The 24,000-nt window shown below is 34.5% G+C and overlaps 1 protein-coding gene across 8 annotated transcripts in view; it reads left to right on the top strand.

The window, feature by feature from the left end:
• EHBP1 (EH domain binding protein 1) overlaps nt 1–24,000 on the top strand; it is a 344,818-nt gene that overhangs the window by 280,472 nt on the left and 40,346 nt on the right. For 4 of the 8 annotated variants that reach the window (XM_067704925.1, XM_067704928.1, XM_067704932.1 and 1 more), the window contains 6 exons: nt 1,774–1,921; nt 9,965–10,072; nt 13,224–13,348; nt 15,758–15,896; nt 16,064–16,170; nt 18,853–18,976. In XM_067704925.1, coding sequence (XP_067561026.1) covers nt 1,774–1,921; nt 9,965–10,072; nt 13,224–13,348; nt 15,758–15,896; nt 16,064–16,170; nt 18,853–18,976 — 751 coding nt within the window. The remainder of the gene's footprint in view (nt 1–1,773; nt 1,922–9,964; nt 10,073–13,223; nt 13,349–15,757; nt 15,897–16,063; nt 16,171–18,852; nt 18,977–24,000) is intronic. The other 4 variants (XM_067704930.1, XM_067704929.1, XM_067704927.1 and 1 more) reach the window with 3 other exon arrangements.

The raw sequence follows: 24,000 nt of genomic DNA, 5'->3' as shown, positions 1-24,000 counted from the left end.
CTCTATTCTAGCCATCTCAAAATTTGTGAAAGAATTGCCTAGCCTTGAACTCTACCAAGCTAGTGTCTTACCCCTGTCTCTTCTGACTCAGCTTTTTTCTTCCCTCTACATCTAATCAGTTACTAAGAATTGGTACAGGTACCAATTCTAGCTCTGATGTATTTCTTACACCTGTCTCCTTCCATTCCCATTGCCACCATCCCAGTTCTGAATCTCATTATAGCTTCCTTGTACTGTTTATAAGAGCCTCCTAAGTAGTCTCTTTCCAGTCCCCCTAGGCCAGCCTATCGTATACACTGTTGTCAGATTAATCTTTAATCTTTCTCAGATACAACTCAGGTTGATCATTCCCCTTGACAAAAAAAAAAAAAGAAAAAAAAAGACACAAAAACAAACCTCTTTCTTCTGAACTCTTCATCTGTTTTTATTACACCTCCTTATTGTGGCTGTTTTATCTTTCCCTCTATAATATAAGCTTTGAAAGTATAAATCGTTAAGTTTTCATATCTAGTACCAAGTACCAAGGTATGTACTAAGGACCAAAGATACAAAGATAAATCACATCTAGCTCCTGCATTCAAGTAGCTCAGTTCTACTGAGAAGGAGATGTTTGTACAGAGTTATAACTTGACAGGTATTATTTTAAAAAGTAATCTCACACACACACACACACGCACGCGCGCACACGGTACTATAGTAACATAGAAGGAGAACTTCATTCCACCAGTGGGGAGGAGGGAAGAGTAGTCAGGGGAAGTTTAGTGGATTTAAACTGAATCTTGAAGAATGAGTAGGAGTTAAATAGATGATAGAAGAACATTTCAGGAAGACAAAATGATATATTCAAATCCATGGATGCATGAAACTACATGATACAAACAATTTTGTATAAATAGATGTGAGGTTTTATAGAGATTGGGAGAGGTTAAGGGAAGATAACTGCACAGATATGTTGGGGCCATATTATTTCAGGCTTTGTTTTGTCATAATAATGCCTTATATCATATACTCTCCAGTTTACAAAGCAATTTCACATTGATTATTTGCAATTCATAATAGCCCTTTTTTAGGAGGCAAAACCTATTTTAGTTATTTAATTCTCTGTCATTTTTAGTTATTTTAAATATCAAAAACCACACTAGATTTTACTTTTTCTTCTCAATGTTTGTCTGGGGGGAAGGCATAGTAGAAATGAGGACAGAAATACATCAGTTACCCAATTCTGATTTTAAAACTATCAGCAACAATAACTGTGGAACTAATGTGTACTATCCCCATTCCTGCTGTAGCCCCCTAAAAATACCACTTCCTATATTTGATCAACATGATGTAGCAGCATATTCTGCTATCAAAGATTTCTTTTAGCCAGTGCTCTATGCCTTTACTAGAAAATTGCAAGTTAAATTCTAATCTTAAAAAAATAAGGTATTAATTGAAATTCTGTTTTCGGTATTGTTACTTTTTTCCTATAAGCCTGATTATTTTATTAATAGTAGATCCTGCTCTTTTCTCAGTAATTATATTGCCAAACATTCTTTAAAGGCTAGTTTGAATCTTTAACAGACATAATACAATAATTTGTAAATGTTTTTTAAAAATCTGATTCTTGGATGTCTTTTAAAAATGGTATGACATCCAACTGATATAGAGCATCCTATTTATAATGTGGGCCAAGCACCATGCTGTAAACCAGTTACTATCATGATGATCAGATTGAAAATGAAATTGCATTTCTGTCAATTACTGAGTTGGCAACTGTTCAATATATCTTAGCAGCAAGATGAAGAGCGACATCGGCAGCTGAGAGAGAGAGCTCGTCAGCTAATAGCAGAAGCTCGATCGGGAGTGAAGATGTCAGAACTTCCCAGCTATGGTGAAATGGCTGCAGAAAAGTTGAAAGAAAGGTCAAAGGCATCTGGAGGTGAGTTAAAGAATCTTGTATCATATTCTACACACAACCCAGAAATCCGCAATGGATGTTTTGGGACTTTTTATTCTTACTTCAAAATGTTGTGCATCAAATACATAAAATTTCTAGCCTATCAGTATGTTACAAAAAACTTAAAGCATAGTAAATCAGAAGATGACTATTGCCAATTTCCAAATCAACTCAAGAAGTACTTTGATTATGATTAAGTATGATTAGTACTCAAGTAACACTAAGAGTATGATTTAGGAGAAAACTCAGACGGGCCTTGGTTTGTAATTCCCCATGATGCCTCATTAATTGTATTAGGAGTGAGTAAAATGCAATCAAGTCCTCAACATGTAGATCACAAGACTTGTTAGTGGAGAGCTTTGGCATGAGAGATTTTCACTTTGAACCAGATCTTTGGAAAGTAGCTTTAACAGTGTTCCAGCATTATAGCCTGACATGTAAGCATTTTGAACAAGTCCCATATGCATTTCTTCTTAGTCTCCTGATTCAAAGAGGGTCTTTTTCAATATCTGTAGAAATTATTCTAAGCTTTATTTTAGGATAAGGACTGTACATATAATTAAAGGGAATTTTAGTTTTGCCTCTCAGTGCTCAATTTGGGCATCTTTAACTTGAAACTTTTTACATTTTTATTTGAGTAGTATATTCAGGAGGCCTGTAGGGTTTTCTATTTCAAAGGTATGTGACCTATTTATCTATCAGAACATGCCAGGTACTTGTCCTGAATTAATCTTAAATGCTAAAAGATCACTCTGGAGAGTAGGCAAGTGAGGACTCGAATAAGACCTTAGAGAACTGAAACAAAGGAAACCATTTCTAGGTCAATGATAAGTTTCTTCAAAGTAAACTGAAACTTACTGCTGTTATTTCTAATTGATTCCTTATATTAAAATCTTACTGTTGTAGAGCATTCCAACCAATGCCTATAGCATATAACCTTCCATCCCATACATTTGAAAGCTGCTTTCCCAAGTAGCTGTATATCTGTCCATCTGGTATTCTCAGAATGTTTATTTCTTAGTTAAATCCTTCATCTTACCTTTTCAACTCCTGTCATTCAGAATTTTTATTACAGTTTCTATACTCACTACTAAAGTTTTATAGTAACAGCAGTAACTACTCACAGCTACATTATATAATGCTATTATAATTTGCTTTCATTTATGATTAGTAACAAGATGTTTCTTTGATATCATAAAAATTCCAGATATTCTAAGTAAATCTTACAAATCTTTGCCTCCTTGTGTCTCAGAAAGATAGAAAAAGTCTCATATTCTTGACCCTCCAGATAGACTGCCCTAAAGCTACTAATACTACCTCCCTGTGATATCATAAACCCATGGAAGAGCAGTTATAATAAGATAGAGAGGCATCCACTGTCTCAATTTTATTTTCCAGCAGTGAGCAGATAACAACGCTAAATGAGTTGTGAACTCTGGGAAGGCTAAGAATTAAAAATTTCTGATTAATGGTGTGGGATGAGTTGGCTATGTAATTGGTCTTATCTCTATAATCCAACCCCAATTGAGCCTAAGCCAGGACTAGACTAGGTAGAGAGACTTAGTCAGTGTTATAACCCCAAAAATGGGTATCTTCCCAACTTGGTAACTGGGGAAAGTGAAGACCTGATTTTGGCATCATTCAGCAGTCAACAGAGTGAAAAAGAACAAGTGAGGATTGGATCTCTGAAGCTAGCAAAGAAGTACAGACTAGAAAAGGAAAAGCCAGGTGAAATGAAGGCGGGACAGGGTTCAACAGATGACTTATGAGAACCTGCTGAAGAGTCTAGACTGTTCCCTAAGGAGACCAAAGTGCCCAGGGTCCATTTCTCTCATAGGACACACCATACCTTGGATGTTGGAAACGGCCACATATCAGATGATAGGCTCTTAATCAGACCTAAGGTTGAGCTACAAGCAGTGCAGGCCTATTCCTTGACCTCAGTGGTGGATATTGGCCTGTCTTCATAAAGGTGTATGGTTCTGACTAGGTCTGCTCTGGCATCAAGGCCTAAGCTGAAGCTATCAAGGCCGGAGGCGGGGAAGAGACCTTTAGGTCAAGGGAGAGGGTAAAATTCCTGCCTAGAATGCAACCATTCATACATACACATTTATCTGTTTAGCAGTGCCAGTCGCTGTGCTAGGCTGGGATTCGGCAAACTTCCTGGAAAGGGCCAGAGTAAATTTTTATAGCCTTCGCAGACCATGTGTTCTCTGTCTTAACTACTCGACTCTGCTCTTGTAGTCTGAAAGCAGGCTTGAACAATATGTCAATTAATGAGCATGCCTGTTATTTACCCCAAAATGGTGGTGGGCTGGTTTTTGCCCCCATGCTATAGTTTGCTGACCCTTACATAGCAAATTAGAAATTCACTTGATTTCACAAGAGTCTAATTCCTAAATGAAAATAACCCTATGAGGTTGATAAGTCAGGGGGAAACAGTTAACAAATTAGTGTCCATTCTTCCAATGTCTAATGGGAATTATCAGGTCTGAATAAGGAATAGTGTGAAAGGAGGAGAGAAAAATGAATAGGGACCAGCCTAGAAGACAGACTAGGGTGGGAAAATTTTTGGAAGCAGTGGTCCAAAGTGACAAAGAAGAGGGGGTAGTCAAGAGCTGAAATAATCAGGTGAAAGCACAACCTAGGGGACGCGTTGAACATGATACTCAAACTCACTGCCTGAACCTACTTGAAAAGCCTGTTTTTTTTCCATCCTCAGTGAGGAAAGGAAAACTTAGTAGTAAGTTAGAGGTGAGGTGTCATAAGCCTCAGGTGTCCGCAGAAAATATATGCAAGATATTTTAGGTCATGTAAAGCCAGGTATTCAAGCATCCCACTTGCATCCTATTTCAACCAGAAGTAGCCTAATTCTTGTGAAATAACAGAATCAGTCCAAGGAGCTACAGCCTGGCTTTTACTTGTCCTCCTCTTGACATAATTTTAGGACTTAGAGGAGCGTCAGGTGATATTGTGGTATACTACATGTGTTTTTTCAATTTCTGCTTCGTTGTTTAGTTATAGACCTATAACAGCCTCCTTTTAAAATCCTCATTTTAGGTAACAAAGTTGTGGGTTCATTTATTGTATTGATCTTACTTGGCAAGGTACAGTTGTTTGTGGATGAATTGTGGTATTTTCATTTTTAGTTGTATGGTATTGTGGTCAGAGAATATGCCCTGAATTTCTGCTTTGAGAATTAATAAGTTTTTATTTTGGCCAAATAAATGTTACATTTTTATTAATGGCCCATGGGCACTTGCAAGGAAGGTGTTTATCTAATTTGAAGATGATATTATAATATATCATATATTTATTATATATTACATGGGATGTATATGATATAGATTTTATATATTTTATGTGTACTTATATATATGTGTATATATGTCATATATGTATTTTTTTATTCTGTAGCTTATCACTTTGGTTTGGGTTAGGTGAGGGTCATTGAACTTTTAAACTGACATTTTTGCCTCTCTTTGATTTAGATGGAATAGGGTACTTTGTTTTTGCATTTCAAATGAATAAATTAAAATTTAAAAATTTTATCCATGAGAATGTTTGTGTGCCTGCATTATCCTTATTTCAGTTATGGCAGATAGATTTATCTAAGTTTGTTGACCCAAAATAAAATCTTACAGGCCTTTAGTAATTTTTACTTTCAGCTTCTATTAATAATATATTTGTATTGTTTTCTATCATTTGTTTGATTTCTATAGAATAACTTTAAAAGTTATGAATTTTATAGGGAACCTTCAATGAGAATTTTAAAATCATGATACAAATGAGAAATTTTATTCTGAATATTTTTTTTTTCCTGGGAAGAAACAGTTTCATGTACACTTAGGTACCATCTCTGTATTCTCTAAACCACCATTTTGTGTGAATATTTTTTTTTATTTATTTATTTTTGGCTGCGTTGGGTCTTCATTGCTGCACGCAGGCTTTTTCTATTACTCTTTGTTGCAGTGCACGTGCTTCTCATTGCGATGGCTTCTCTTGTTGCGAAGCACAGGCTCTAGGTGCGCAGGCTTCAGTAGTTGTGGCTCGCAGGCTCAGTAGTTGTGGCGCACGGACTTAGTTGCTCCACACATATGGTATCTTCCCAGACCAGGGCTTGAACCCATGTCCTCTGCATTGGCAGCCGGATTCTTAACCATTGCACCATCAGGGAAGTCCCTGTGAATATGTTTTTAATGGTAGCCTCAATTTCTTTTTTTAAAAGTGCAGATATTCTTTTTTTTACTGTCACCAGATATTCTGATTTTTCATTCAATTTATTTATAAATGATAAGTGTTGTAAGACTGGCCTTATTGCTGTGCTATTAATCATACCATTGGGATCCCCATTTTGCTCATAGTGCTATGCAGTGTCAGCTAGAATGCATTGTCTCATTCCAGTGTATATACAATCTCTTTTTACCTTTTCCTATACACATTATACATGCCATACTTGCAAACCACCTTCCATTGTGTATTGGATCTCTAGTTTACTTTCTGCCACGCTTACCTACTGGATTTTCAGTGGTTAGCCATAAAGATATATATAATCTTATATATATCGTATAAATAACGTATAATATTTTAAACACACACACAAAGACAAACATGCACTTTAATTCTGCTAAAATGCATTTAGAGTATTTCGACAGGTGTTAAGAAATGTGTAACATTTTAACTATCGAAAAGAATTCCTGTTCATTGTAAACCTGAAGTCAGTGAATGGAAAGAAAGTGGAAACCTATTCTTAAGAAAACCTGAGCTGTATGGGAGATCAATTTTTACTTTTCCCCTTCCCAAATAGTAATCCTTTTATCTAAGGTTAACAATACATATATAAACATTGAGTTAACCCACTCAGCATTACTGGTGAGTGGTAGTATAGATAGAGATTTCATTTAGCCGGGAAATAAAATGAATGGCACCTGTTTAACATCACACAGGAGCCTGGCACTGTGTAAAGGGGTAATGAATATCCCACTGCATAACCCCAGGACCTGAAGTACCAAGATCCAACCACAGTTGCAGACTTAGCTTCTTTTCATAGCAGTGCTGTCCTTCTAGTCACTGTCTGGAGAGTCATCTGCCTCACTCTTCCTCTCCTCAGTATCCTTCCCCCAACCACCCAATATCCAGTTTGTTTTCAAGTCATACCCACTTCCAGTTCTTTTATGATAGGTTAAAGCTCTCCATACTACTTACCTGGAGGTTATAACAGTCTCCAACTTGGATTTCCTGCCTCCAGCCTTTGTGTGCTAGAGTCCAACATCTTACTCAGCAATCTCGCATGACGGATGCTGTCACGTGGCTCCAGGGATTGCACTCCCATGTGCAATCCCTGGACCCCTTTTTCTTTCACATATGAAGGCATATCAGAATGTAAGCGAGAGTGATATTTTAGGACTAATACTGGAGCTACTCTAATTTATATAAAAAAAAACCCGATAAGCTTCAGCGCTTATATTACTAGTAATTATTTTCTACATATTTCACAACTGATTACCATGAAACACTGTGGTAAGAAACTGCTTATATAGACTGCTGTCTGTTAAACAGCACATTGCTGATCATGTTTGAACACAAATATCTCTCCGTTCCTACCAAGTAAAATCTAAACTTCCTATCCTACCCTTCAATGCTCTCTGCAGTTTTACCTTTCAAGTCTTACCTCCCGTTATTTCCCTTTAAGTATGCTTGAGCAAAATAGAGCTATACCATTCTTTGAACATAACCTACCCTTTCCTGCTCTCATGCCTGTAGTGCCCTTCCCTCAATTGTACTTTTTGAAATCCTGTACATTTCTGAAGACCCAATTTAAAGGTTACTGCTTCCAAAAAATAATTCCTGGTGCTACTGGCAAAGAATAATCTTTCCTCCCTGAATTTGCTCTATACCTTATTTTTACCCCATAACACTTAACTGTCGTACATGGTATTTTAGTCATTTGAATGTATAACTTTAAGGTGGAATAAATGTCTTATACAACTTGGTATCTCTTCAACATCTAGCAGTGTTTTGTAAATTGCAGATCTGGCATATAGTAGAAGTTTCTTGAATAAATAAATGAATGAATGTTTAACTTTTTATTTTCACTCTATATTAATTCTGGTCAGTAGTAACCAATAAAGGCTGGTTGCAGCAACAAAGTACTGTACTCTAAGAACTATTGGTAGTAAACTATCTCTGATAAGAGGAAGTGTTCTGAACACTTACTTGGCACTCAGGAAATATCTGTTAATTCATTTCCCTTTACTACAAAATTATTTAGAGAAGAATTTTTGAGGATAATGAAGATGAAGGTGCTGACTTTTATGAAATTAGTCAAGTAGTTGTACTAAGCACAGTTGATTAGAAAAGCTCTGTCAACTTATTGTACTTAAATAATATAGCCAAGTATAATACCTTAGCGATTTGAAAGCATTTAGCAGTGCTTTTCCCCTGGGGGCATTTCTCATTCTTTTTCTCTGTGTTGTATTGTTCTAAACGGCTTACATAGTACATAGGAAGTCTTCAATAAATGTAAACTATTATTAATATTAATGCTCATAGTAAATATTTACTTGGGAAGCCTAAAATCAAACACAAAGCTCTACAGGGAAAAGGACAGATATTGAAGGTTTAAGCCAAAGCTATAGAATTTAGTATTTCTCAATTGTAATAACCTTTGGAACACCTCATTATTAATAAAAGTTGCCCTATGAAAAATAAACTGTTGAATAGTAGGGATATTCTTCAACTCCCAGGGCTAGACAGATATTTCTCCAAAAGGTACATTGCCTGTCAATAGCAGAATTTAAAGCTTAACTTCTAATATACAAGTCAAATTATTGCTATGACTTTTTAAACGTGTAATATTCAAAATTACTTAACCAATTTTATCACTAGGGTTTAAAACGGAAAAATATGTAATAGAAATCTTTTTTAAAATGATACCATTAATTAATTATGACCTAAGATGTTTTACTAAGTGTATAAAAAAATAGTGTGATTACCTTATTCCCATGTATTTAATTTTGAATAACAGGTCTTTCTACCAGCTTTATGTCTTCCAAGATGTACTGTCTTAATTGTTTCTGAACTTTCTTTTGCATAAAGGTACTGTCTATTCTCATCTCAATCTTGTCTCTTAATTCATCCATAATGCTTTTGATAATATTTCACTAATAGCACAAAAGCATTCAAGTCTTCATGCAAATGATTTAAATATAGCTACAAGTTTATAAAGAATGAGTTGTTTCCTTATACATTTATATCTAATAAATGATAAAAATGTGAAATTTAGAAACGTTATTTGATGACTTTGTTACCAAACCAACTTTTTTTTTTTAATATTTTTATTTGTTTGTTTGTTTGTTTTTGGCTGTGTTGGGTCTTCATTGCTGTGTGCGTGCTTTCTCCAGTTGCAGCGAGCGGGGGCTACTCTTTGTTGCGGTGCGCGGGCTTCTCATTGTGGTGGCTTCTCTTGTTGCTGAGCATGGGCTCTAGGCGTGCGGGCTTCAGTAGTTGTGGCACGCAGGCTCAGTAGTGTTGTGGCTTTTGGGCTCTAGAGTGCAGGCTCAGTAGTTGTGGCGCACGGGGTTAGTTGCTCCACGGCATGTGGGATCTTCCCGGACCAGAGCTTGAACCCGTGTCCTCTGCATTGGTAGGCGGATTCTTAGCCACTGTGCCACCAGGGAAGTCCCCCAACTTTATTTTTGTATACTGTTATTAGAGATTACCAGTAGATTACATTTTTAAACATAGGGATTCAAGGACCTCAGTGATTCAGAGACAGCATGTGACAAATTGTCAAAATTTTTGCATCTGCTTTGGTGTGACAATTCATCTTTGACATATGAATGTAAAATATAAATGTTAATCCAGTAGTGAAAAAGTAGCTTAAAACTGATTTCTTAACTTGCTCATCTGTGTCAGACCTGAATTTGAACTGTCATTACAATACTAATGTTTTTCCTTAGTGTTTCTAACAAATGATATAAAATAGAAATAATATACTAACATTATTGCTACATTTTCCTACAGATGAAAATGATAAAGTTGAGATAGATACTAATGAGGAGATTTCCGAAGGCTTTGTTGTAGGAGGTGGAGATGAACTTACTAACTTAGAAAATGACCTTGATACTCCCGGTAATTTCAGATCATAAATACTTTGTGTCCTGCTGCATGGCAAACTCTTACATTTTTATTGTAACTGTTTATTAACTATTAAAACTGTTATGTTTTTATTATTATCTCATTAATAATGATAATAAGTTCTTTTAGTAGTTTTGTTACATCTTACGCCCTCACAAATTTAGCTAAATCCACTTTCCATCAATTTTATGTTATTATTTTGTTTTAGGCTTAATGTTAAAATTAGCAATAAAATTGAAATAGCAAATTTTAGTTTTTCTCTTATTACTAAGATTCACTTTTATATTTTATGTTATATGGGACAATTTGTAGACATTTTATGATTGGTTCCCTTCTCAGCCTAAATATTTTGTCGTGATGTTGTAAGGTATAGATGTAGTACCTATGGAATGCTTCAAATATAAAACTAAACCATGGATCAGATTTTCTGATTTGGTTTGGAATTGATAGTCTTAGTGGTAATATTATTTTATAAATTTTGTGCTTACCTTAAATATTTAAATATTACTACTAATAAATTATTTTATACATACTTAATAACTAATCACAATAAAACTCTTTGAAAACTGCTTATATAGATTACTATTAAATTCATCTCATATTGTATATCAATAAATATTATACCGATAATCACATTTGCAATTGAACTTCTGAGTTATTGTATAAAATATAAAGATACTTGCTGATGGTTAAGTAGATGAGTGTTCCATATGCACTACCTTTATAAGTCAGCAGCAGGTAGCTTTGTATATGTGAGAGGTTTCATAAATACTTATTGAATTGAATTCTTATAGCAATAAAAAGTCTTTAGCAATCTTTTTAAACTTAAAGGTAAGAAAGTGAAATCCCTAATATTTATCTTTTCCTGTAAAAAGCTACAGGGAGGGAGAGCAGGTATTCTTCCCAACCCTGGCATGTCCTTGCAATGCTAACTTGCTTTGTTTCTTCGCTATTTGAAATCATGCTGTTACTTCTCCAAGAAACAATCAAACATGGTCTTCCTAACTATAGAGAGCACCCAAAAAAATCTGTGTCTTTTGTCAGTAGCTCCTTCATGGTCTAGTATTAAATAATACTTTTACTAGATACAGGTCAGTATATTTATAATTGTACAAGTCCAGGAGAATGCTGATATTTAAGGAAACTTAAAAAAAAATTAACCCCAAATTAAAACTGCGTTTTACTTATTTCTATTTAAAATACTTTAGAACTTGGATAAGTTTGATTTTTCTTTTTGAAAAAAATTTTTGTTTTTGCTTACCCACCCTCTCACCACAACCACCATCAAAGTCTTTAGTAGAAACCAGTATCATCTCTTTACCACGGAGGGCATCCAGAAGTACAGAATTAAAGCCTTAACATTTGATTCATGGAAGTATAAAATCAGTGACAATAAGTGGTACATATTTCCTGATTTAACAGTAGATTAAGAAGACAGGAGAAATTAGCCCTTTCTTGGGTAAGGTAAAGAGAATTTTCTAGTTTTAGTTATAGCAACTTTGTGGGGTATTTTAATGTATTTAAAGGTTGGTTAATATTAGGCCTAACATTAGGCTTGATTCTTGTCCTTCTTAAAAACACTCTTCCTACTTTTTGTATACCTAAAAAGAAAACCCATCTCAGTCCTCCTGTTTTTGGAGTTAAGTAATATATTGTTTACAACTCTCCAGCATGCCAATAAGTGTTGGCGAGTGCATAGGACAGACTTTCCAATTCAGACTATGGTTTATTTCATGGCAGTAAGAAATAGGAATGCAAACTGGAATCTGGAAGCATGTAGCATACATTATGGTTTTTTATCCTGGCTTTATTTTCCTCAAAATTCTTTTTTTAATATGTATATAAAAGTCATAATTTTTTAATAATAAGTTGTTTAATCTTTATCTTGATTTGACCATAGTTCATCAGATATTGTTTAAAAGAGAAGCCTGGCAATATAAACTGACCAATTTGCATGAAAGTAATGATAATAGCATTTATTAAGAGTCTTATAATTAGAAAACTTATTAATCTTTATGAAAAATACCATTCATCAAATGGTTGGCATGTCTTTTATAATCATTTTATTAAAGAGTTGCTTTGAGTGAATGTTTAAATAGAATTATTTGTTTCCATTCTCTTCTGAGCTATTTTATTAAATACAGATTAATTTACTTGCTAAAAATAATTTGAAATTGTTTATTTTTAAAGTTATAGCTATTTTGTATTTATTTTAAATTTCTATCCATATTTCACACATTCCAAAATGTGATAATCTTTATTGTACTTCTGCCCTCTAATTAAAAGGTATTTGTAAACATATACCCTGTTTCAATGCTGGGTATATATGTATACCCATAAACATTGGAACACTGGATTCTAACAATGTGTACATGACTGTCTAAGATCATCTTAAGAACTTAATATGGCATTATATGTCTAAATTTAATATACTAGAAGAATTGAAACAATAAAGTAATATAATTTTTAATCAAATGTGTTACCTCTTTTAAATACCTACTTTGTAATACCTTGTTTTATTATGTACAACCTATACAGTTGCTAATATAAATATGTACATCAAATATGGGCTTAAGTTTTCAGGTAAGCATAGCTGCTATTAACTATAGAATAACTAAATAGTCTTTAGGCGTGTTGACTATATTCTTTAAGGGAACTGATTTTGGGGAAAAGTACATATACATGCATGTATATCATACACACACACACACACACACACACACACACACATACACACACACCCTGGAATATATGCTAAGAGACTAGATTTTATTTATTCCCACCACAAAAAAGAAATGATAATTTTGTGACATGATAGAAGTGTTAACTAATGCTATGGTGGTAATCATATTGCAATATATAAATGTATCAAATCAACACATTGTACATCTTCAACTTACACAAGGTTACATATCAATTATGTCTCAATTTTTAAAAAGGGAATATAGTCAATATCCCTAAAGACTACTTAGTTATATTATAGTTATATGGTATGCAGTATAGTTTATGTATACATACATACATATATATATAAAGAGTTCTCTTTTTTTGATATAGTAATATTTTTATGAAGTCCTTTAAATTGATAGCCTACACATCTAAACGCATCTCATACAGTTATTCATAGTATTTGCATATTTAACAGAACAAAACACTAAGTTGGTGGACTTGAAGCTGAAGAAACTCCTAGACACTCAGCCACAGGTGGCAAATTCACCTTCCAGCGCTGCTCACAAAGCTATAACTGAAAGTTCAGAGCAAGACATTAAGGTAAATCTTACTTGTTTAAAATATTTGACTTAGTATCTGTGTATTCTAATTTCCACTGGCACTTCATAATCCTAAAGTCAGTTTCTTACCAAATTCTTCACATTAAGATTAAGATATACAAATTTTTATTAAATAGCCAATAAATTAAATACCAGTATGGTAATCAGTATTCAGGTACTGTTTTTCAGATAAACTACTACTTTAAGTTGATATGTCAGTAAAAGTAAAAACTATTCTTGACTTCTGTATGCATTTGTATTTTGCTAAACGAGAATATTGCTAAGAGAATTCTAGCATATTCTATCATCTTCAGCCTTTGACCTGTTAAGATAAATTAATTCCTGAAGATGGTATGTGATTGAATATAAATTTTTAAGATACTTGCATGTGCTTTGTGCCAATATAAATCTTACCTTGTGTAAGATTTTAGCCAAAATGCAACATTATAAGATGATGATGATAATGATGATGATTTGTAGTATTTATATTATCCCCACTCAAGCCATCCCCCCTTTTCCTTGCACTGTATCGTTAATATTTCTCTAGCTTTAGGGCATTTCTAGTCTTGTATAACTTTTTCACCCACCTGCGGACTATGGGGACTGCCCTGCTGACTGAAAGGATTTCCTTCCCCTGACACAGAGATGCTTTGAAGTCCCAAGACAATGACTTTCATTGCTTTTCCCTTATACTGTCGGTTTCTATAAATTGGTGATGAAAGTGTGTGGCAGCACCAGAGGACTTTTGGTCACTGTCTTTGAACAAAAGGAAGCCTGGATCAGGTCTGATTTTTTGCGTTCAATTTAGCTTTCTGCACTGGATTTAATGCAGAATGAAGCTGGACTAAGAATAATACAATGGATTGAAAAGGCTAACTGAATTAGTGGGTTTAGAGGAATACATTTGTAAAGTGGCAGAAGTCCCTAGTCATAAAAAGGTTTCTTAAGATGGGATTTGCTGGCTAATCGCACTGATATTTTAGCATGTTGCCAGGCCTCAAAAAATTTAGCCATATTTGTTTATTTTGGTAAAGACTTGAGTTTTAGACTATTGGGCAGTTATTATGATAACAGTAGAATACACACTTTTCTTAAACAAACAAACAAATAAATAAAAGCCATAATTGTTTCTATCCTGGCTACATAGCTAGCATATTAATAGCATGATACTAATAATAAATATATAACTTTAAAAAATAAGACAGAGGTATTTTCGTTCTCAAGGTTTAATTACCTAAATAGATGCAGTTGTTTTTGCTTTCCAGAAAGCACTTAAATGTAGTTATTTTCAAACTTATTCCAACAAAATGTGTGCTTTAAACAGCTTGTCTTTGTATGGATCTTTTTAGTTCAGATTTTTTAAATGGTGCTTATAAAGAACATATAGAGTCCATCTGTTCTCTTGAAGCTTTCAGCATTGATTTAGGGTTTTATTTTTTTAATAAAATGCAGTTTACACGTTTATAAATGAGGCATTCTGTGTTTGTGGAAAAGGATAAACTGTTACCTTCCCTTGAGGATTCTGTATCCCAGGCCTCCTTGAGGCTAGAGAATAGGCCATTGGAGGACTCCCTCATTACTGATTGTCTCAATGCAGAGGAAGGGCAAAGTCTTGGTAGCTTTTGATAACCAGTTTCAGCATTCAGCAGGCTTAGCTATTAGTCATGCATCTTAGCCTTTCCCTATTTACTTTCAAAACACTTAATAAAAATAATAAAGATTAGGTATAAAATGAAATATTTGTTTGGTACACAGCACCACGGTATCTGCGGCTTCCACACACTGCAGTGGTTCAGTCTTCTGGGATATTTCTTGTTGATAGAACCATTTGAATTTGTTACCAGTATTAACATAGGAAGCTCTGGAAAAGATAATTGTAGTTTCCTTAGCTGTAAAGGGCTTACTTACAAATCTGGCTTTGGAAAGTTATAGCTGATGAAATGCAGTTCAGTGGGGTAGTGTTATAATCCTACCTTTTAGCCTTCATCCAGCATTAGTGGTTTATCTCAATGGGCATAAAATTAGAAACTAGTTCTTCTTGTCATACAAGTCTGTGGGACTGTACAAACAGATGGGGCAGAATAGTGGGGCTGGGGTGGTGGGTCGGTGGTAGACAGAGGCAATGTGGCTTTTAAATGATACATATCAGAAGAAGACATGGGAGTTCGCAGTATCTAATGAATCACAGTTATCAAGAATGATCCTCCATTTAAACCATGTCTCCCAAAGGTTTCAGTTACAGGCAACAGACCTTGCCGTTGAGCTATTTAGAACATCTCTTTATAGTCCTTTTTTCTTTCAAAACGTTTCTAAGTTGGCATTATCTTAAATCAGTAAAACTTGTTTTACTAATGTGTAATTTCACATTTATAAGATCAGGACTCTCTTACCACATTTGTTTCACTTTTAGAATGGCACAGAAGATCTCCGGACTGAGCGATTACAAAAAGCAACAGAACGATTTAGAAATCCTGTTGTGTTTAGCAAGGATTCTACAGTAAGAAAAACTCAACTTCAGTCTTTCAGTCAATATGTTGAGAATAGACCAGGTAGGAACACTTTTTTACATGTTTTCCCATCTTATGATTTAACAATATTTATATATGTGTGTGTATATATATATATATATATATAGAAGCTGATAATGTAAATCCACATTTCAATACACAAATATCAAGCTTTATAATAATTTTACATGTCTTTCCCTTTTTTTAAGAGATGAAAAGGCAGAGATCAATACAGGAAGATACAAAGAAAGGAAATGAGGAGAAGGCAGCAATAACTGAAACTCAGAGGAAGCCATCAGAAGATGAAGTGCTTAATGTATATTAATTTTTTGTGTGGTTTCATGATTGCTGATAATTCCAAACTGTATGTGGAAATAGTGCCTTTATTTGTTAAAATGAGATGTTAGGTTTTTTAAGATGTCAATCTCCAGTGCATTCAAAGCAGAGTGAGAGGGGTGCACTGTTGAATTAGTCTGCAGTGTGGTGATAATTGTCAGATAAAAAAAATGAATTTTTCAGAGTTCCACAGCCCCAGCTTCCTTGAGACATTTCCATCAGGGCACTTCCCATAAAGAGATTCCAGTATTGATCTACTGGGAGGATTTTAATTATTACAATAGCAGATACCGCAGAGCTGCAGTTAGAGGGAAAAGTCACATGAGACCTGCTAGAATTTCTCAGCCAACCCATTTTGTTGGCTTGGGTTAATGGGTGTTCAACCTTTCCATTATCCAGATCAGCCGTGAATTACTAGCTGAATGATGTTTGCATTAATATAATATATATGGTAATTTCTTCACTTAATTAACGGGGAGGTTCAGCTCAGTAGGGGTATGGGCTGATCATGTGTAAAATTGATTTGTGAGGGAAATATTTGATAGACCGCAGGGAGAAAGCTGCTTTTGATGGACAGCTGCGGGACAGAAGCAGGAAGAACAAGTTTTAACTTGAATTTTTGTCTGGAAGCATTGCTCTCTTTAATGGTGCTACTTTTTTTTATTATTATTATCTCCAGTTTGTGTAAATATTTTCTTTGTTTTTACTCTTAGAATTGTCTATTATGGATTTTAAAATCCTTGCAAATGTAGTCAGAGTTACAAACTACATTTTAGAGCTGTAAAAACTTCTCATTTTTAAGTTCTCGTTTTAAAGTTGTTTTACTAAAACCTGGCACGTCTTAATACATAGAAGAGCTGAGTGGTATATATCCTGATGAAATATTTGGTATAATTTATAAGATACAGAATATTTGAGTATACTGTATACTCACACTAAAGAAATCTGACTATAAACTTTGTTACTATTTTTAACTGAACCAATCAGTACAAGCAATGAAGTTTACGTGTTGCTTATCACTTCTGTTTTCTTATATCTTTGTTACTTTTACTATGTTTGTTTTGTCCCTCTGGATGGAAATGAGAATAGTCCTTTTTGAAAATGCTCTGCTGTCTGACAGGTAGATACAAAAAGCATTCACCAGATTCCAGATTTTAAACCTACCATTAGCATTTATTCTGTTGTTATAGTTTTTCTATTTCATAGTGAGATGGAAGAATATCCTCTTTGTATGAATCTTTTAAAAATACAGTAACTTATTTGATCAGTCTATCCTGAGACATTATCAGTTTCATGATTTTTTAAAATATTTCAGCTTAAGTTTGTCAACTACCATAGTCAGTTTAACAATAAGCTGGTTTAAATTGAGTTCATGTGTGAGTACAGTTTACTGGTTCCAAAGATAAATAAGTTACACATATGGTTAGACAGGTTTGTTCATTATGAGAATTCCAAAATATCCTCGTAAATAACATAATTCTTGATTTTGTTTCTTGTTTAAGGAGTAACGAAAGATAATTCCTCATGGCTTCTTAGAGATTAATATGCTTCTAGGTAGGGAAGGGATTTGACACAAGAACGTTGTTCACATTTATTTCTCTGAATAAATATTGTAAGTGCTGATATTAGTAGTGGTAGTGGTGAGAGTAATCACTTAAGCAGTTCTTTAGTATTTCTCAGCTACTTAGGAAACTAACCCCTAGAAATGCCACAAGACAAACAAGCATTCCAAAGGAAGCTATAATTAATCAGTTTGGTACTATACCATGAATAACCCTGCCCCCTAACGATTTCAATTTGTAATAGGAAAATAAAAAGTAAGCCTATATTGGTACTTTATAATAGAACTGCTACTTCAAATAAAACTTCTAAGGATAATTTTTTTTAACATGCTTGGTTGTAAAAAGTAAAATTTCAGTTGAAATCCAAATTTGGTTAAATGGAAGATTAACCAAATCAGTGTACTGGTGGCATTAGATCCAGTGTAGCAAGGTTTGAAACCACCTGTCAAGTTAGAATTCGCAGCTACAATAATTAGTAATACATCAACAGAATGACATGTTAAAGTACAGAAGCCAGCTGGAGGGGAAACTGGAGATATTAGAAACTTCTCTTTTATCATTTTTTAAAAATACTTTAAATAGTATAGTTACTATGAAAAGAAGAAATGTATCTTTTTAATTTTATATTTTTGTAAGAACAAATCTGATTTTTTTCAGGATAGATTCTTTAAGAAGCAATTCCTTAGTTAAATTCCATTTTTATATATTACACTTTTGAATTAAAGATGTCATTGGTGTTTGTTTTGACAGTCACCAAGGGAAAATTATCTTCTGTCCTTGTCCATGCTTAATCACTCTGACTCAACTCTAAGGAGAATTTTTTTCTTACTTAGTGTTAACTTTTTAAATCTGGCAAATCTGGGTGTTAAATTATAAATATAATACTAAACAGCCAAGATTTTCTCTATTTACAAAAGTTTTGCAATATATGTAATACATATGAAAATTTTTTGAATCACAGGGCGTTGCTTTTAGTTACTAAGAGTGATACTAAGGGCGTATTTGGTTCTCTAGGTAAGTGCTTTACTAAGTGTTTGTAGAAAGGAAAAATGCAACTTACAAGTGATTTTTTTTTCTTTCCTGTTTGTTCTCGTTAACAGAAAGGGTTCAAAGACACCAGTCAGTATGTTGTAGGAGAATTGGCAGCACTAGAGAATGAGCAAAAGCAAATTGACACCCGTGCCGCGCTGGTGGAGAAGCGCCTTCGCTATCTCATGGACACAGGTACGGTGCCCAATTACACTGTAAACAGTTTTGGCAAATTGAGCGTTCACAAACTCTTATAGAGTTTTGGAAGTGTGAATCTTTGAAGCCTGAATGTTCAGCAGAACTGCCTTGAAAATAAAAAGGCTGCGATTTGCAGCCACCTCTCTGGGCCCTGGTGATAAGAGTGCCTTCATGGGAAGTGATAACTCGCCCTGATACCGTGTGAGCCAGCACTATTGAACAGTGTGCTCATCCATGCAGGGTTGGAATACACATCTGTGCCTCATTGATATGCCACTGCTTAAAAAAAAAGTAAGATCTTCACTGTTCTACTGATTCATTGGGAAAAAAAAAAGATTTGGCCAGCTAAAGCCATGTACTGCATGAAACAGAGCACTATGCATAGGGGACATCTCCACGGACTAGATCACTGAAATTTGAGAATACTATCTGGTTACTGATGCTCCACAATTTTTTTTCAAGAGAACTGGTTTTTAAAAGTCTGTAATACTTTGTGTCACAGTTACATTTGAAAGGATTAAGGTATATAGGAAGGTTTGTAAAAATGGTTTAGAGCAGCAAGTTAGCTCCTAACCAGAGGGTAGATTGGCATTTAATGCTGACTGCCAATAGTGATTGAATAGATCTAAGTGTACAGTAAGCTATTGGAAAAAAAAAAAAAAAAAAACTGTATGTGTGTATATTTTAAAGAAATATATTTCTTTAAAATATATGTCTATACATATATGTTTCTTTAAAATCCTGCTCCTACAAAAGGGGTAAAAATGGGAAATAAATTCAAATCATTCATGCCAAATTAAAAGTACACTATATTAAGTAAAAAAATGTCAAAATGTAAGTGGAAAATCTATTCCTTTAATCTAATTAATTGCTTTAATTTTATGGCAGTGTTAAAGTAGATTAGTAAAGTAGATTAGTAAATTAGTAGTAGATTAGGATTGGAAAGCTTTCTTGAACTTTTTCTTCTCTATTTGCCAAAGATGTATTTATAATTAAAGAACTCCTCCAGAAATAAGCATTTGTATGGGACATTTGAAAATTGCCTACATTAGTGAAATCAGAACATACTAGAATCTGAAGAGACCTTTGGCTTTATCTGGCCGGATTGGTTTCAAGCTGTGTTCTGTGGAGACTTCAGGGCTTCTTCACAGACACCTTGGGGCTGGTAGGACAATAAGGGAGCAAGCAGATAGACGTCTGGGTTTCTTACCTTACTTCAAACAGAGTAGCTCTGAGTTTATTTATATGAAATAGCGGGCTTCTTGGATGAGTTCATTTAAAGAAAAGGTTCTACTGGTTAAAATTTAAAACGAAACAAAAAAAGGGTTTTTTTTATTTTTTGAAAACTATTACCTAAACTTCTCGTTATAACAGAGGAGACAGAGGCACAGGAAAAGCTCAGTGCCACACAGATCAGTAAGTGGCTGACCTTCAGCTAGCATGCAAGTCACCAGAACCCTATTATACCATACCCTATGATACCTGCTATGCCAGATTACCTAGAACATGTTTATCATTGCCCTAACAAGTTACATGTATGCTCATTCATATACATAGACTTTTGTGTGGATATGCCATAAACCAACACATGGCTTCACACTTGCATTTTTCCTTTGGTCTCTGAAGGGTTTTGAAAATATTATGTTAACTATATTAAAAATGTAAATACTAGGTAGTGAAATTTCTGTAATACATTTTTTAATTATTTCCTTTATATATTTTAAGGAGACTTTTTTTTTTTTTAATTCTTTCAAGTAGAGCACCTTTCCTCTCTGTGTTGGATAAATTAGATGTTACTATAAAAGAGCCTTGTGTCACAAGAGAAAAAGCTAGAAATTCTGTTTCCTTTCCTTCTTTCACACTTGGGGCCTGATTTATTGAGGGTTCTAACCAAACTAGACTCAAGTTCTCCTCCCCATACTACATATTACCAGTGAAGCTTTATAGTGGCCCCAACTAGAGATCATTTATCATCTGAAAGACAGTCACGGACTACAGATTGATTCTAGAATCTCTTCAGGGCTTTATATTCCATACTACACAGGACAGAATCTAGTCTAGACTGGATCTGCTAGACTTGGTTCCGCAACTTGATAAATGCCGAGAATCCCCCTGGATCGTATTGAACCTCCTCCAGCTCAAATAATGGTCTCCCAAGATTTGCCTAAAGCCTGGGTAACAACTGAAGTAAAAGATAAGGTGTTAGGAAGGAAAAGCATACATTTATTCATCCTTTTCCTTTTTGGGGTTCCCATACTTCCAACTTTTCATTTATTATAGAAGCTAGTACCTTTTCTCTGGTATCTTAGAGTTTTTGTGTACTTTCTGAATCTCAGCCTTAGAATTAAGCAGAGCAGATAGTATCATATTCTTTACATGATAAAACTGAGTCTCAGATTGGGAAAATGGCTCATATAAGATGGCCTAATTACTAACGGCTGAGTTAGGGCTTGTACCCAAGTTTTTAGGTTTTCTATCTCTTGAGACAGTTCTCTTTTCCCAGTACGTCTTTTTTTATAGCAAAAGCATACTTTATCAGCTATTTCAATTTTTATATACTTGTAGGTACTGACTATATACAATTTTTAATTGTATTGATTTGAAATTCATGTATAAAATTAACCATTTTAAAATGTAGAATTCAGTAGCATTTACTACATTCACAGTATTGTACAATCACCACCACTATTTCCAGAGTTTTTCATCACCCTAAACAGAAACTCTGTACTCATTAATTCCTCATTTTCTCCTCTCATGGTCCCCTAGGACTCGCTAATCTACTTTCTGTCTCTCTGAAATTGTTTTATTCTAGATATTTCATATAAGTGAAATCAAACAATAGTTATCCTTTTGTATCTGGCTTCTTTCACTTATTATAATATTCTCAAGGTTCAACCATATTGTAATGTACCACTACTTTATTCCTTGTTGTGGTTAAGTAATATTTCATTGTATGTATATGCCACATTTTGTGGAGTCATTCATCCATTGATGGACACTTGGGTTGTTTACACCTTCTGGCTACTATGAACATGGTCTAAAAGCATCTCTTTGAATCCCTGTTTTCAGCTTTGGGGGTTATATACCTAGAATTGGAATTACTGGGTCATATGGTAATTCTCTATTTTGTATTAAGGAATTGTACTCAATTTTAAATGGGTGTGAAGTTTATTTAGAAGTTGATTTGTGGAATTGAAGAATACATTTTCCAAAAGAAGCACTGTTATAAGCATCCAGAGGCCAGACAAACCCACAAAAATCTATTAATTTAAAATGTAACTAAAATAATACTAATAGTTACATTAGACCTGAGTCCTAGGTTCCCAGGGTTTGAGCAGCTCTAGATTTTAAGCACCAATCCCTTTAACACTGAAGCTCTTGCATCTTGAGAGAGGATAGTAGGGACTGGATGGTGGCCTAGACTTCTGGGCATTTCTCCTGGCATGTTGGGAGAAGACTCTAGCAAGAAAGTAGCAAAGGATTGTAAGAGAGAGCCTCAGTGGGTCCTGCAGCAAGTGGGTCCCTGGGGAGGTACCAGGGATGAGAATGGCAATTACAGGGGAAGGGCTGGAAAGATCCCAACATTCATTTAGGGGAGAGGCATCTGTGTCAGAGTCAGCTCAGCTGTGGAGATTTATATGACTGGTCCCTTCTGAAATTGAGTAATCCTAAATCAGTGGTAGTTTGAATATTAAATAACAATACTGTGTGTGAGAGAGAGGGCACGTGAGTATCTTCTGCCATCCTGTCTTAGGATCTATAATATCCTCATGCAAATACTAGAGAACTTTTTTCCATCAGTTCTAAATGTTTTGTGGGTTTTGTTTTTGTTTTTCTTTTGTAATTGTTGCAGAGTAGGAATTTTTAAATTTCTAGCACCTAAAGTTTGTAACAATTACTTCTTTGGGGACACTAAAGCTTATTAGTTAGAAACATGCATGTGTTCCAGGCTGACATTTTGTATGTAAGTATAGGGCTAATGAATCTGTACCAGCAATGTTGTTACCCTTGCAAAAATGGAGTTTATAATGGAAATGTTGATGGGCCCTTTTACTAAAGTGCTGCAAATAGTGTTACTATAATGAATGGTGTTTCTTTTCCATTCCTGATCTGTTTTCATTTGATGGTTATCAAACTTTCTTACTGTAGAACTGTAGTGTTTAAAACTAATGATTTGTGGGTTTTTTTAAGTGACAATATTTTATTTATATTTTGAGTGTAAACATGAAACATTCTGAGGGGGAAATTGCAATAAAATTGCATTTTCTGGCTTTATAACCTTTAAACACTGAATAAAATGATCATGATAACCTTCTTAAGTTCCTGGGCCACAAATACTGATTCCATAGCTTTTTGTAGACTAACCACTACAAAAACTTAGCAAATGACCATTTAAAAATATTAAATATACTCAGGGAAAAAAGAATGAAAAGAAATAACTCTCCTATACATTCCTCAGAACGTCTCTTTACCTCAACCTTTGAAGAGTCAAATGTAGTAAACGTTAAAGCTGCTTTAAAGCAGGGAATTGGGCCCACAAAAAAAAAAAAAGTAAAATTTTTGACTTGTTACTGGGAACCTTTCTCTTTGAATCTCCAGAATTACCCATTATCTTTACCTAGAGATAACAATAATGGTCAACATTTATTACATGCTTCTTGTATGTCTGGCTTTATGGAAAATGCTTGACATACATTATTTCCTTGTCTCTCACAATGGCCCTATGAGATAGGTTCCATTTAATAACTGGGACTGTTAATGATCACATTTTTTAGTGAGGAAACTGAGGCTTAGATAAGGAAGTAGCTTGCCCAATTCACATAGTTCTCAGGTGGTGGTACCAGGAGTCAAACCCAGTCTGAGGGCTCTGGAGCCCAGCTTCCAGACACCACATAACATGGTCTCTCCTTCATCTCTCATCTTAGAGGTGAACTTCTGGTTTCCCTGGGGTCTTATTACTAATTCTTTGTACCTTTTTATCACCATTTCATGATTTATAATTAGTAACTCAGAAGAAACAG

The sequence above is a fragment of the Pseudorca crassidens genome, chromosome 14 (assembly GCF_039906515.1).
Source record: "Pseudorca crassidens isolate mPseCra1 chromosome 14, mPseCra1.hap1, whole genome shotgun sequence".
Classification (NCBI taxonomy): Eukaryota; Metazoa; Chordata; class Mammalia; order Artiodactyla; family Delphinidae; genus Pseudorca; species Pseudorca crassidens.
This window is presented reverse-complemented; position numbering and strand designations above follow the sequence as displayed.